Here is a 17,038-nt window from a genome sequence, read left to right as displayed (position 1 = left end):
CAATAAAAGTGAAGGGTTTAGAATAGATAAATCATGCAAAACTGTAAAAAGAGACAAAGAAGTTTATTATATATTACTAAAAAGGTCAATTAAATAAGAAGATATATTAATTATAAACATATATGTTCTTAGGATCACATAAGAACATAAAGCAAATATTATTTAACCTGAAGAAAGAGATAGACTCTAATGAAAGGATAGTGTAGAACCTCAATACCTCACTTTTCTCAAAGGAATGACAATTAAAAAAATAAAGAAACATCTGAGTTGAACCATACTATAGATAAAATGGACCTAACAGATATTTACAGAACATTCCATCCAATAGCAGTAGAATACACATTCTTTTTCACACATAGATTGTACATTAGGTCACAAATCAAGTCTCAATAATTTTTTAAAAATAAATTATATCATGTGTATCTTCTCAGATTAGTATTACAAATCAACAAGAAGATTGGAAAATATACAAATAAGTAAAAATTAAATAGCATGCTCCTAAATGACCAATCAATAATGGAAGAAATTAAAGGGAAAAAAACGTTTATAGAAATTAACGAAATTGAAAACAAACATAACAAAATCTTTGGGATACAGTAAAAGCAGGACAGAGGGAAATTTATAGCAATAATGCATACACCAAAACCTAGAAATGTAAACAATGTAACAAAGCACTTGAAAGACCTACAAAAAGTCAATAAAGTTAGTGAAAGGAAAGAAAGAATAAAGATCAGAGAATCAATCAATCAAAACAAAAAAGTTCAAATGATCAGTGAACAACAGAGTTTTGTTTGTTTGTTTTTGAAAGGATTAATAAAATTGACAAAACTTTAGCTGGGCTAACCAAGAAAGAGAGAGAGGGGGGGAAGAAAGAGAGAGAGGGGGGGAAGAAAGAGGTGGGGAGAGAGAGAGAAAGCTCCAAATAAAGTGAGAGGCCAAAAGGAAACCTTGCAACTGATACCACAAAAATACAAAAAATAATAATAATAATAAGAAGAAGAAGAAACTACCTTGAACAATTAATTATATGCTTCAAAAACAGAAAACGTAAAACAAATAGATAAATTTTAAAATACATACAACCTACCTAATTTGAATAGAAAAGAAACAATCTAATATTAATTATAACCATATATATAATGAGATTATAATAACTAAAAATAATTTAAAATCTCTCTTCTATAAAAGTCCAGGACCCAATGGCTTTAGAGGTGCAGTCTAGAAAACATTGAATGAAGAACTAAACCCAATTCTTAAACTGTTCATATTAGAAAATTGAATTCAACTGTGTATTAAAAAGATCCTATATACCATGACCAGGTAGGATTTGTCCCGGGACAAAAGGATAGTTCATCATATACAAGTCCATAAATGTAACACAACAACACATCAACAAAATGAAAGACAAAAACATATGATCACTTTACACAGAAAAAGCATTTCATGATAATTGAGATCCCTTCATAATAGAACTCTCAAGAAATTTGGCCTAGAAAGAACCTACCTCAAAATCATAAAATCAAAATATAGTATAATAAGACAGGTAATATACTGAATGGGGAAAAACTGAAAGTGTTTCCTCTATGATTGGGAGCAAGACAAGGATATCTAATTTATCTCTTTTATTTGATATGTTACTAGAAGTTTTACCAAGAGCAATTAGGCAAGAGAAATAAATAAAGGAATCCAATTAGAAAAGATGAAGTTAAATTAACTGTGTTTGCAGATACATATTCTCTAGATAGAAAAACCTAAATACTCTAAAAATTGTGGGACCTTACAATAAATAAATTCACCAAAGTAGCAAGATACAAAATCAACAAAATAGTCACATTTCTGTACCCAAATAAAAAACATGTTGAAAAAGAAATTAAAGCAATTTCATTCACATCAGCTACAAAACAAATAGACTTAGGAACAATCTTAACCAAGGAAGTGAAAGAGCTCCACAGTGAAAACTGTAAAACACTGAAGAAAGACATTATAGAGGACAGCAAAGGAGAGAGAGGGAGAGGAGAGAGAAAGAAAGGAAGACAGAAAGATAGATAATACATGTTCATATTCATATTCATGGATTGGAAGAACTGATATTGTTAAAATAACCAGACTGTCCAAAGTAATCTAAAGGTTCAATGTAATTCCCATCAAAATTTCAATGACTTTTTTCACAGAAATAGAAAAAAAAAAACCCTAAAATTCCATAAAACAACAATAACAAAACAGAATAGACAAACTGATACACAAATGAGAAAAACAAACAAACAAAAACCTAGAGGCATAATACTTGTCTTGAAAACATACTACAAAGTTCTGGTTACTACAACAATATGATAGTAGCTTAAAAACAAACCCATAGAATAATGGAATAGAATAAAGAACTCAGGAATCAATCACGCTCATCTGCAACTGATTTTTGACAAAGGTACCAAGAATATACAGCGGAAAAGACAGTTTCTTCAATTAATCATGCTGGAAAAACTGTATTGCTTATGTGGAAGAATGAAACTGGATCCCTTTCTCTCACCATATACAAAAATCAACTAAAAATGGATCAAAGCCCCAAATCTTAAAGCTGGAACTATGAAATTATTACCATAAGAAAATGGAGGAAACACTGCAAGACAATGGCATAGGCAATGATTTTTTACATAGCACAGGCAACCAAAGTAAGAATAGACAGATGAGAGTATATCAAATTAAGAAGCTTTCACGTTGCAAAGGAAACAAGAAGGAGGATTGAAACAATCTACAGAAAGAGAGAACATATTTGCAAATGATACATCCAACATATGTATATGATGTATATGATGTATATGACGACATCCAGAATATACAAGGTACTAAAACAGCCTGTTATGGTTTAGATATTAGGTGTCTTCCAAAGATCATGTGTGAGGCAATGCAAGAAGGTTTAGAGGAGAACTGATCGGGTACGAGAGCCTTAACCCAAGCAGTGAATGAATTCCCTGATGAGAATGACTGAGTGGAAACTGAAGGCTGGTAGGGTATGGCTGGAGGAGGTGAGTCATTGGGGACATGCCTTTGGCGTACATATTTTATATCTGACAAGAGGTGTGTGTCTCTGATGTCTAATCATCATGTGAGCTGCTTCTCTCCACCACACTCTTCCACCATGATGTTCTGCCTCACCTTGAGCCCAGGGGAATGGAGCCTGCTGTCTATGGATTGAGACCTCTGAAACCATGAGCCCACAAATAAACTTTTCCTCCTCTAAAATTGTTCTTGTCAGGTCTTTTAATCACAGCAGTGAAAAAGCTGACTAATACACAGCTGAACACCAATAAAACAAACCCAACTAAAAATGGGCTAAAAAATAACAGACAATTCTCTAAAGAAAACACACAAATGACCAACAAGTATGTAAAAAAAGCACTCAATTTCAATTATCATCAGAGAGATCCAACTCAATATCACAATGAAATATTATTTCACCCTAGGTAGAATGGCTATCATCAGGAAGACAATAACAGATGCTGGCAAGCATGCAGAGGAAAGGGAATTCTTGTACTCTATTGGTGGAAATGTAAAGTAGTATAGCCAATATGGAAAACTATTTGCAGATTCCTCAAAAAACTAAAAATAGAACGCCATATGATCCACTGATTCCTTTACTGGCCATATATCCAAAGGAGGTGACATTTTTATTCCCCTCAAAGAGGTGTGTGCACCTTTTTTCCTGTTACAGCAGTAGTCACAATGACCAGTACATGGAATCAGCCTAGTTGCCCAGTTATCCTTTAGCAAGAAGAATGGATAAAGAAAATGCGATATCTTTACACAATGGAATGCTATTCTGCAAAAAAAAAAAAAAGAAAGAAAGAAAGAAAAAAAATGAGAGAAAGAGAAAAATAAGTTAGTTCTTGACCTCATAAATTCATGTTGGTTTTTAGAAATCTGATTTCTTCTTCTTTTGTTTTTTCATGAGGCATCCTTTTTATCATCTGCTGTACAACTTTGGTAAAGAACCATTGTTAAATATTAAACTTACTAGCCCATGTTTGCAGGTACATTTTAATTAAAAAATAGAATAGTTTGCTCTCTTTCTTTTCATGATTCTTCAAGACCATACAGTATGTTCCAGAATACTCACCTATGAGATTTCTCAATTCTTGGTACCTTATTATGTCACTCTTTTATTCTAATAGTTCTAAAGTCATTTAGCATAGCCAGCTCCTGTCTTATAATCCTAGCACTGGTTTATCTTTGATTTTCACTTGCCAATATCTCTCAGATGATTCTATAACTTTTTTCTCTTAAAATTACAAACACAAGAGTCAATGTTTTGTTCTTTAAATGCATTAATACAGTAAACTCAAACACAAGAATAGCAATAAATCCGTGCATATTACACTTTGTGAATAAATATGCTTTTGCATATGTAATTTTTATTTGTCCCAAACATGATATCAGGAGTTTCTTATCAGTATTTGAATTCTCATCTCATTATGAATATTGGATTTCTGGATGATATCCCTAGATAGCTACTGAGATTTTATCTATTCATTCTGGATTGTGTGTATACAAATTTTTGTTTCTGGAAATCTAAAAGCATCATAGTTTCCTCTGTAACAGAATAACTGGAAGACAACTCTTTTTATTCCTTATTAGGAGCATTTAGATTTACAAACCCTGAATTTCTTTGAAATTTTGCATCTTGTTATATCAAGCTGTGATTAATTGATTCTTTTGACAAAATATCCAATTATGTTGAACCAAACTTTTATCTATAATGAAGTAGTCAATTTCCTATATTCTTTAATAGTCTGTTTTCTCCAATCTCAAGAGCTCATCTCGGTATACGAATCCAGGCTCACTGGGATCAGATGCATTGTTACTTCCATAGCTTTCATTGCCATCTCAAGGGAACTCCACTTATGAATTCTTGATTTCTTCATCTCAGTATTTGAGAAAGATGTGTCTTTGAGAGTGGGAACTCAAATAAGAAGCCATTGAGCTATTCCAGAATGATGTAATCATTTTAAAATTTGCCTTAGGAAGCATTAGGGGAATTAAAAGAAAGCATAGAATTATCTATCACAATAAAGTACTTTATTTTATTTTTATGGAACCACACACACAAAAAAATGTTAATAATTTTCCTGAAAAAATTTAAGATGATACTTTCTAAGAGGAATTTCAAGGCCTACTGAAAGTGGTTCCATGTGTATTAAGAGATCTTGGGATCTATATGTATATCGAGATAGTAAAGCATTTTAATATTATAATCTATATTATACATTTAAGAGAACAGTGACAATATAAGTCCTGTCTGTGTAATTGCTCTTTCTTATAGAAGGGATACACATTTGTGGCTGAAGCATTTACTGGTGACATGTATGCAGCAAGCTCTCGATGGAAGCTACGCCTCATTGGTTCTTACACTCCACTCCCATGCCTCTCCCGGGAATCACCTTGCAATACCTTCACCATAAAAGAAATCAGAGATTACTACATACCCAATGATAAGAAAATTTTATTCAGGTATAAGTATATGATAGATGGGGACAGGCATTATTTTAAAAATATTAATATTTCTGGATAAAAATTGATTCTGCAGGAAAATCTTGCATCAGTTTTGAATTTCAATTTCTATACTCATTTGGAAAGAATGAATTTAGTGTAATGTGATTACATGGGTGTTTCACAGGATCAAGACTACATGATTGCACATAATGTTAATGATGTTTTCTTAGACTTCATCTTACTTGACTTTAGTTACACATTCTCCTTGATACTTCTTTCTCCTTGTTCAGCTCCATCTCTGCTCCATCTCAGTTCCTGGTGGGGTTTCTCTTCTACCTGTCACCTTGACCCTTTTATGCTCATCTATACTCTCCTTGAATATCCTGTGCATGGAATCCAAGCTCTTTCATTAACTGGTTCTGTTGATTCTAATTCTGACATGTCTCTGCTCGCCCTCCTCTCTATTCTCAATGTCCCTGCACTACTTCAGGCCTTTATTATGTTTAAGCTATAAAACTGTTGTTTCTGGAATCTATGATTCCATTATATTCCATTTTTTACTCTATCATTCTCCCTTTATTCACTTATATATTCATACTTTATTCCAGAGCAATCACTTTTCTAATACTCATATTTAAATGTGATTTCCCTACCACAAAATCTTTGACAGTGTCTCACCAATTATAGAATAAAATCCAGATCACAAAGAATGGAGTTCATCAGCCTCACCCAGTCATCAAGCACAGTGAAACCTCTCACTGGAACTAAAGAGCTCATCCTGACATATAGACCATACAGTTTTATTGTGTATTTGTTTTTCCTCTTATCATGGGATATTCTCTCTCCACTTCTACACTTAGAAAAATTTATCATTTTAATAATAATATTCATCAATAAAATCTTTGCATTAAAGACTGTAGATATAGTTCATTCAGGTGATGTTCAAGTCCTTTATTCTTTCTGAGAATATGACATACAAATTTTAGCTAATTACCTTCCCATGAACTTCTATGTGAATTGGCCAAACCCATGTCTTCAATGTGGGACTTAGCACAGCACCTGATACATAATTGGCCTTCATTAAATATTTGTTGGTGTTGAGTGCATTGTTGCAATACTAATTTTCTCTCTTGAATTTGTCTCACACATGAGCTTTTATGGGATAGTTCACATTTAAACCACAACATACTATTATGCACAGAAAATTTGGAAAATATATAAATATATTACTAAGTAAAGAAAAGTCATCCATAACCAGACAACCTAGAAATGACTATTGTTAGAATTTTGTTGTATTTTAATATAGTGTCCCAGTTGAACATTATTAGAATCATAACTGGAGTTTTATAATTCTGATCATTTTAAGTAGCATTATAGAGTTCCACACACTGGGCTTAAACAACAGAAGTGCATTGTCTCACAGCTCTGGAAGCTCCAAGTCTGAAATCACGGTGTCAGCAGGGTGGGTCACTCTTGAGGGCTGTGCAGAGAATCTGTCCTTTCACTTTTCCTGGCATCCTGTGGTTTGGTGATAATTGCTGGTGCTACCTGGCTTGTGGATCAGCACCCCAATCTCTGCTTCAATTTCTGCATGGTGTTTCTCTTATGTGACTCTATTCCTAAATTCCCCCTCTTTATTATAAAACCACCAGTTATGTTCCATTAGGACTCTTTCCCAAATGACCTCATTTTAACTTGATTACCTCTGAAAACTCCTATCTCCAAATAATGTGACATTGTGAGACATGGGGTGGTGAGAACTATAAAACATCTTTTGTGAGAGGAGGGGACGCATTTCAGTCCATTATAGTGACCTGGATCTGGAGAGAGGAAAAAGGATTTTAACAAATCAAGGCAAAAACTGAGAGTCTTGATTTATTGGAATACCTGGGGCTTGACAAATATTTGGATAGTGCCATTTATGCAGTAGAGGATACAGAGGGAGAAAGTCATGTGTAAGGTGGTGGTCAACAGGAAGACAATTAACTCCTTCCTAGCTGTTTAATAGACAAGCAAAATAGCCACGTGACACAGGTATATGGCTGGTAGGACACTTTTGTTTGGGAATTGTTTTTCTGTTTTGGCTTGTGGGGTACCCAGGAAATTGTATAAAATGAGAATCAGACTCAGAAAAGAACATTAGGATTCTCTTGATATTTGTGGGAACGTCAATGTCTGAGAAGCCTGAAAAGAGCAGTCCTGAAAAAAAGAGGGAATGTTGCTCTGCTCATGGGGGGGATTTTTAAAGCAGGAGGAAATGAAGGTAGAATCAACCCTGTCAGTTTCTCTTGAGAGGTCAAGGAAGACGAGAACTGAAGTTTGTATACAGTAGTGATAAGCTGCTTGACACCTTGACAAGAACACGTTTAGCGCCTGGGTTGGTGACAGAGCAGACTACAGAAAGTGACATGGTGAGAAGAGCAGAAGTAGGTGATCTACCGAGATGGCTCCCAGAAAGGAAGTGTGGCCATCCGGACTGCAAGGTGGATGTATTTGCTTCAACTGCACATGTAGGAATGTTAATGACAAGGAGGAACAAAGAGAGAGTGTTTATGATACAGGTAGCAGGATACTCAGAAGGGCAAGTTTGTAGAGAAGTGGAAAGTTGATAAAGTCCTGAGCATTTGTAAGGAATCACTAGAAATAGAAAAAATGAAAACAAAACAAAATAAGACAAAACAAACAAGGCCCCTACAACTCTTCAGTGGCACCAGGGAGGAGTTAGAAAGTATGGGTTAGATTGCACGTTTTAGATTTTGAGGTTTCTCATATATACGGAAAAGGGTGAGGGTGGAGGCTGTGGGTGCTATTTCAGCTTCTCTGTGTGTTTGATAAATGAGAACACTGAAGAGTGATGCATGGAAGGCTTCTGCCTCTGTAAGCTGTGCTCTTTGTGCAACGTGAAGGAGGATCTGATGGAATGAGTTGGTGTGGTAGTAGCAGGTTGCAGCTCTATGAAGTATGGTGGCTTTTGGGTCTGTCAAGTTTCAAAAGTGGCTCATCATATCCAAACAAAAAGATGCATTTCCTACTTGGGGATTTAAGGATGATAAAAGTAGACTCATTTTGTTTCACCCTACCATGTTGGGATCCTTTGCTAAAGAGGACTTCACAGCGTGGTTTTACTTTTTGACAATGCTTTTAGAAAATTATGCCATTTTGTTTACTGACTTGAAGAAAAACAATGCACTTGCTTATGAAGTTCATATTTTTCCCAATAGGTATTGTGTTAAAGTGGCATTACAGCATCCTCTTACAATACAGGTACGTACATCCAAGCCAGACGTATTCATCAAGCTTCAGGTGCTAGAAAATGAAGAAACCATGGTGAGCTCCATTGGAAAAGGCCAAGCTCTCATCCCAGTATTTAACTTCCTGGGGAGTGAGAAAACTGTGAGCTCCCAGTGTAAGTGTGCCTTTTGGACAGGGGGATCTGGATCCATAAATTATGTTTTTTGTAACATTTTTTAAAGGTTTAAAGATAAGACAGCAAGTTACCATCTAAATCAGTAAAAATTGGTAGTAGAATAATATATTTTTTAAAAAACCATTATTTGATGCCACTGACATTTGTGTTTCAAATTAGGCTATGACTATCAGCAGACTGGTTATAATTATACTTTAAAGACTCTTCACCTTGAAGAAAAATAAAAATTTATTTTCTTCTTTATGGGCTTTAATAATTAGAAGAATGTTCTCATTTTAAAAGACCTTTTGCCTTTCTTTTATTTCTAATTTATTGTTTTTTATAATATTCTATTTATTAAAATTAATATAAGTTTAAAATTAGGTTATTACTTTCTCTTATAGTTTTTTTCTGTTCAATACAAGATTCTAGACTTTAAATAGAGGATACAATCTACTTACATTTGATTTGATATGCAGAATTTTTTTCTGCCATCCTGTTATATTTCTCTAATTGATTATATCTTCTACTTGACCTTTGCATAGCTATTTGGTTATCAGCATGCTTCCTGGGTGCTGCTTCCAAATAGAGCTGGTGTTGATTATCTTAAGTGTGCTAGCAAACTGCTAAAAATAAATTTCTTTTTATATATAAAATAAGTTTTGTACATATTTCTAGTCTAATATGTATATGTGGGCTTTTTGAGGGTTGGGTATATCTGGACCTACCAAGCAATATAGACATTAACTGGTGACACAGACTATTGACCTCTTTCCTTCTCTCCCTAACAACTGTGGGTGGGCAAGGTTAGGAAGAGTGGGCTGAGCTGCAGGCCACTGCAAATACTCTGATATCCAACCACTTTACACAGAAATTAGTAGTGTGAGCCTTTTTCTTTTCCTAATACAATGTTCTATCCAGAACAACAGTACAACTAAATGTTCAACATCTCCAGCAATTAGAGAAATGAAAATTAAAACTATACTGAGATTCCATGCCATTCTAGTCAGAATGTTAATTTATGAAGAACACAATTAATAATAAATGTTGGCAAGAATGTGGGGGAAAAGTTTCACTCATACATTGCTGGTGGGACTGCAAATTGGTGCAACCACTCTGTAGAGCAGTATGGGGATTTCTCAAAAAACTAGGGATGGGACCACCATTTTACCCAGTTATCTGACTCCTCTGTATATATACAAAGGATTTTAAATCAGTATACTACTGTGACACAGCCACATCAATGTTTATAGCAGCACAATTCACAATAGCTAAGCTATGGAGCCAACCTAGGTGCCCTTCAACAGATGGATAAAGAAAATGTGGTATATGTACATGATGAAGTATTACTCAGCCATAAAGAAGAATAATTTTATGACATTTGCTGGTAAATGGATGGAAATGGAGACTATCATGCTAAGTGAAATAAGCCAATCCCCCAAACCAAAGGCTGCATGCTTTCTCTGATATGTAGAAGCTAACCCATGTAATGGTGGCAGGTAGTGGGGAAAACAGAAGTTTAGTGGAATAGACAAAGGGCAATAAAGGGATGTAAGGGGGATAGGAAAAGGACAGGAAGTGGAATGAATCTCACATAATTTTCCTAAATACAGGAGTACACCACAGTGAATCTCAACATCGTGTATATCCACAAGAAATTAATTTAAAAATAAGTAAATAAAAATAACAACAAAGCCAGATGCAGTGGCTCAGACCTGTAATTCCAGCGGCTTGGGAGGCTGAGACAGAAGGATTGAGAGTTTAAAGCCAGCCTCACAAACCACGAAGCACTAAGCAACTCAAATACAAATAGGGCTGGGGATGTGGCTCAGTGGTGGAATGTCCCTGAGTTCAATTCCCGGTAATAAAAAATTTAAAAAAAATAAAATAAAAAAATAACAATAACAGCAACAACAACAAACAATAAATAAGAAAGCCCATGAAGCTTACTTAAATAACAAGTGCACAAAACAGTAAGGATCCTTTTGCTCAATCCACAGAATATTTCTAAATGATGTCTATATAAGTGGGATTTTAAAAGGCAATTTTATTTTTTAATTTAAAGGATTTAATGATTTTAATGATTAAAAATATTTATGTGTGTTTTTTTCATGTATATAACTTGAGTGAATTTCTATGCACACATTACACCCATATTTTAATGAGTTTCCCTATTCTTATTAAACTATCCTTTTTATTCTAGAGAGCCCTTCATCAAATATATACTTTGCAAATATGATCTTCTAATCGAAGCCTTTTCTTTTTAATTCCTTAACAGTAAACTTTTAGTACAGAATCTTTTAATTTTGATAAAGTCAAAATTGTTGTTTAAAAAAAATTACAAGTATTTTTTTGTTTCATTTAATAAAAAATTGCTTCATCTAAGATGATAAATAATTTATTTGATGACTCATTTTATAAGTTGTATAATATTAACATATGTTTGCTTTTATGATCCATCTTGAAATAATTTCTATGTATGATATCAGGAATGAGGTAAATGTTCTTTTTACTCCCATGTGGATATCCAGTTGTCTTAGCATTGTATGTTGGAGATAAAATATTTTACCTATTGAATTACCTTGATAGTATTCAAAAATCAATTGACCACGTCTGTGTGAGTCTACTTTTAGACTCTGTTTTAATCAATTGATTTAATATCTATTTTACTCTGAAAACACATTTGCTTGAAAATCTTAGCTTTCAATTTTTATTTTTGCTTGTGTTGAATTTGGTGAGCTTAACAAAATTTGAGTTTTTCTGGCTCATGAATATGGGTGTATCTCCCAATTTATTTTAGTCTTCTATTTCTGTCAGCAATTTTCATATTGCCAATGAGCAGATTTTGCAATACTTTTTTAAAAATTTATTTCTAAGTATTTTACTTTTATAGGAGTTCCATCTAGGACTAAAAATACGTACATCATACCATTGATATCTGCATTACTTTCCTTGGGTTGCTTTAGCGAACTAGATTAGTTAAATTAGTTACCCATGATAAAGTATGGTTCAAAAATCTTAAATGGAAAATTCTAGCAATAGCAATTTATCTTGTGCCATTTTGAGTAGTCTGATAAAATCTTGCACCATTTTTCTTTGTCCTGCCCAAGATGCAAATCATCCCTTTTTCCAGTGTGTCCTCACGTTATACACTACATGCCCATTAGTCACTTAGTGCCTATCTAGCTTATCAGGTCATCATTGATCTTTGTCATGGTATCACAGTGTTTAGGTTCATGTAACCCTTATTTTACTTAATAATAGTCCCAATACCCAAGACTAGTGATGTTGGAAATTTGGATTTGGAAAGTGTTTCCTTTAAGTGAAAATGTGAAAGTACAAATACTTTAAGTGAGAGAGAGAGAGAGAGAGGGAGAGGGAGAGAGACAGACAGACAGATTACATCCACATAACTCTTAATACAGTATGTTATTATATTTTGTTATTATAATTAATCTCTTATTGTGCTTAATTTATAATTTTATCATATATATGTGAATGAAAGCTTTTTTTTTCTTTTATTGATTGCCCATCTTAGATTTTTTTTGGTGCTGTTGTTCTAATTAGTTATGCATGACAGCAGAATGCATTATGACTCATTATACACCAATGGAACACAACTTTTCATTTCACTGGTTATATGCGATGCAGATTCACAACATTTGTGCAATCATACATCTACATAGGATAATAATGTACATCTCATTCCATCAACTTTCCCACCCCCATACCCCCTACCTTCCCCTCTGCCCAATCCAATGTTCCTCCATTCCTCCCTTGTCACCTCCCCACACCCACCCCCTTTATGCATCAGCATCCACATATCAGAGAAAACATTTGGCCTTTGGTTTTGGGGGATTGAGTTTATTTTGCTTAGCATGATATTATCCAACTCCTTCAATTTACCTACAAATGCCATAATTTCATTATTCTTTAAGGCTGAGTAATATTACATTGTGTGTATATATATCCGAGTTTCTTTATCCATTCATCTACTGAAGGGCATCTAGGATGATTCCACAGTTTAGCTATTGTGAATTCATCTGCTATAAACATTGATGTGGCTGCATCACTGTACAATGCCAATTTTAAGTCTTTTGGGTGTATATTGAAGAGTGGGATAGCTGGGTCAAATGGTGGTTCCATTCCAAGTTTTCTAAGGAATCTCCATACTACTTTCCAAAGAGGTTGCACCAGTTTGCAGTCCCACCTGCAATGTATGAGTGTGCCTTTTCCCCCTACATCCTCTTCAACATTTATTGTTGTTTGTATTCTTGATAATTGCCATTCTGACCGGGGTGATATGAAATCTTAGAGTAGTTTTGATTTGCATTTCTCTAATTGCTAAAAATGTTGAACATTTTTTTCATATATTTATCGATTGATTGTATTTCTTCTTCTGTGAAATCTGTTCAGCTCCTTAGCCTATTTATTGATTGGGTCATTTGTTTTTTCGGTGTTAAGTTTTTTGAGTCATTTATATATCCTGGAGATTATGGTGCTATCTGATGTGCATGTGGTAAAGATTTTCTTCCACCCTGCAGACTCTCTCTTTACATTACTGGTTGTTTCTTTTACTGAGAAAAAGCTTTTTTAGTTTAAATCCATTTCAATTTTTGATTCTTGATTTTATTTCTTGTGCTTTAGGAGTCTTGTTAAGGAGATCAGGTCCTAAGCCAATATGATGAAGATTTGGGCCTCCTTTTTCTTCTATTAGGCTTAAGGTCTTTGGTCTAATTACTAGGTCCTTCACCCACTTTGAGTTGAGTTTTGTGCAGGGTGAGATAGGGGTTTAATTTCATTTTGCTGCATATGGAGTTCCGGTTTTGCCATCACCATTTGTTGAAGAGGCAACCTTTTCTCCAATGTATTTTTAGATCCTTTGTCTAGTATGACATAACTGTATTTATATAGGTTTGTTTCTGTGTCTTCTAAGGAAATATCATCTTAGAGTTTGTTACTAACCTCAGTTTCAGGCATCAAACAGGAGTCTAGGAACATATCCCTATAGATTAGGAGAGACTATTGTACTACAATCTGGGTAACTTAACAAACAAACAAAAAATATTCTCTCACTATTCTGGAAGACCGAAAATCTTCACAAGGCTCATGTCTTTCTTTATGATTCTGTATCTTCTTATTTTCTGATTCTTCAAGGACACCATTGTTGGATTTAGCATGAGTATAATTCCAGACTGATGTCATCTCAGGATCCATACTTTAATTACAGATACAGCTACCCTATGTCAATTAAAGTCATATACTGAGGTTCTGTGTGTATGTATTTGTTTTGTGAGGGTCACTTTTTAATCTACTGCAATATCATACCATTAGCCTCTATCCATTATTCCACTCCATGTTTCTTTTTAGATTATTTCTATTACTTATCTTCAAGTTCACTGATCTATTATTCTCAATTTGATAGGAAATTATATTTCATACATAGTTAAATATAGATTTCTTTTGATTCTATATATATTTTATTTTTCTTGTTGGTGTTCACCATTTTTCGTTAGATATTCTCATCTTTTCCCTTAACAGCTTATGCAAAAGTTTTTTATTTTGTGTATATGTGGTACTGGGGATTTAACCCACAGAGAGTTTTTTTTTTTTTGCCATTGAACTACATCCTTAACCTTTTTATTTTTTATTTTGAGACAGGGTCTAGCTGAGTTGCCAAGGGTGGGTTCAAACTTGTAATCCTTCTACCTTAGCCTCCCACATAGCTGGGATTACAGGTGTGTTAAATCCATCATCTATGTCAGCTATGTATCTCCTTTTTTTTTTTTTTCACCAAGGATTGAACTCAGGGCACTCAACCACTGAGCAACATCACCAGCCCTATTTTGTATTTTTTATTTAGACACAGGGTCTCACTTACTTGCTTAGTGCCTCACTAAATTGCTAGGGCTGACTTTGAACTCACAATCCTCCTACTTCTACTTTTGTTGACTTTATTTTTCAGATGTGGTCACATTTCATGTTTCTTAATAGATCAATTATGTATTGTACATTGTGCATGCAACATTGTTAATGATCTAGATTATGCTCTCCTCATTGAAAGAATGTTGAACTATGTTCTGGAAGTTAGTTAATTTATTAACAATTTAGCATGCTTCTACCAAGATTTGATCATGAGATATTTTGAATCCAGTCCTGAGTTGCCATTACTCTAACGTCAGGCTAACTCTGTTCTTGAAGCTTGGACTTCCTTGGGTCTCAACAGCATATTCTGTGTGTTTATTAAATTCACTTCATTTTGGCAGGTGAGAACATCAATATCTCTCAATACTGTGCAACTAACAGAATCTCCATTAACTCCCCACTCCTGCTCCCAGATCTCTTCTAGTAGTTATGATCTGCCAGGAGTTATTGAGTGTTTGTAAAAAGGAAGTTCAGAATTCAGCAAAAGATTCAGATGAACTCCTGTGTATATCCTAAGCACCTCTGCTGCTCAGATATGTCTCTTTGCTTACTCAGTTGACAACTCCATATTTATTTCTGAACCTGGCAGAATTACTGCTCAGGACTGCACCTTCCTGTGTCTGCCTGAGTGCTTTCAGGCAGAAATCTGGGGAAGTAGAGAGATCACCTTGTACATTTTCTTACTCTCAAGGATTTCAGTCCTGGACTGTATATTGTCCAGTTGCTGAAAAGAGTTGATTTATAAGTTTTGTCCAATTTTATCATTCTTTTTATGATAGGAGAATGTGTCCAGTGCCCATTATTCAGTCATGACTAGAAATGGAATTTCTTTCTCATTCACTTAATGTACCTCCAAGTATATTTGAAAAATTAATTAATAACATTTAATACCTTTCTGTTTTTATTGCTCCCAGTGGTACTTATATCATCTGTTCATTACAAAATAATTAATATAGAAATTAAAAATTAAAGGAAACCAGTTGCCTGGTGTGTGGTGTCATTCATTCAACAGCAAATGAATAAGAGATTGTAACATATTCTTTTAGCAATCAGTGGTTGTTCAGAATATGTAGTACTCTATGCAGGTCACATATTATTAGAGTAGATTTCTTTAAAGCCATAATATTCCAAAGAATCCAGTGGTGGTAGTTTTTATCTTGTTAAGATAAACCTCTCCCTCTGAACATAATATAAAGGGATATAACTGTTTTATTAATAGTTGTGCATATCACATATTAATATTATACTTACTATTTTTCTCATTCAGCTAGCAAGCAAATTCTTTCAAGTCACCTATCAACCAAAAAAGAGCCAGAAGTATATTCTAAGAAGAAATCTGCACAGGGAAGTCAGAAATCCTATAAGAGTAGACCTGGAAGTGCAATAGTAGATACTGGTCAGCCTCTGGTGGAGGAGGAAGTGGTCACTATGTCATCTGTAGAAGAAAATTCTAGCACACCACAGCAGGTATATTAACATTAAAAATTATCACTCAATTGCACTGCTCCTAAAAAAATCTAACAATAAAATAATTCTCTTCCTAGAAGTTGTCAAATACTTTCTATCTGCTATGCCATCAGTGAACAACCTGAATTGAAGAATGAGACTTTCTTGAACAGTTTCTCTATGCTAAGATCTTTAATCAAATGGCAAACTTAACCTCTATGCCAACCGTAGGATGTATATGTAATCATGTTAGTTTGAAAATAAGTTATAATACATACCACTAAAGGTCATATTCTTATAACAATTACACATTAATAAAAGGTGAGTGTATGTGACCCAAGTTAGAAAGGAAAAAAGACAATGCATTTATTTTAAAACAGCAGAATAAAATATGGCACAGCCATTGGAAACAATAGCATAAAATAGTAAAAGGAATTGAAAAGAAAATAAGGTGCCAGAAATATGTCATAATATGACAGTAATTACAATAAATATCAACATAATAATCAACTGAAAAGCTACAGTTCTAAAGTTATATAAAAATAATATTCAAGTATAAGTAGTTCTAAATAATACTTTTAAATAAAAGGTCACAGATAATGTAAAGACAAAATGAGAGGAAAATCTATCTGGTAAACATTAATCAAGAGAGAGCTATAATAATAATTTAAATGTCATAATACATAGACTTCAACAGGGATAGTATATGAAAATTAAAAAACAAATAAATAAAGTAGATATGACATTAAGAAACACAGAGGCACTTAACTACCAAGA

At 33.9% G+C, this 17,038-nt stretch overlaps 1 protein-coding gene across 9 annotated transcripts in view; it reads left to right on the top strand.

Moving 5' to 3' along the window:
* Window positions 1–17,038, top strand: part of Adgb (androglobin) — a 169,142-nt gene that overhangs the window by 106,536 nt on the left and 45,568 nt on the right. For all 9 annotated transcript variants that reach the window (XM_071612936.1, XM_071612933.1, XM_071612934.1 and 6 more), the window contains 3 exons: window positions 5,315–5,502; window positions 8,706–8,890; window positions 16,083–16,282. In XM_071612936.1, coding sequence (XP_071469037.1) covers window positions 5,315–5,502; window positions 8,706–8,890; window positions 16,083–16,282 — 573 coding nt within the window. The remainder of the gene's footprint in view (window positions 1–5,314; window positions 5,503–8,705; window positions 8,891–16,082; window positions 16,283–17,038) is intronic.

The sequence above is a fragment of the Marmota flaviventris genome, chromosome 6 (genome assembly GCF_047511675.1).
Source record: "Marmota flaviventris isolate mMarFla1 chromosome 6, mMarFla1.hap1, whole genome shotgun sequence".
In the NCBI taxonomy this organism is placed as follows: Eukaryota; Metazoa; Chordata; class Mammalia; order Rodentia; family Sciuridae; genus Marmota; species Marmota flaviventris.
The sequence above is the reverse complement of the archived record's forward strand: the minus strand, read 5'-3'. Positions and strand labels throughout refer to the sequence as shown.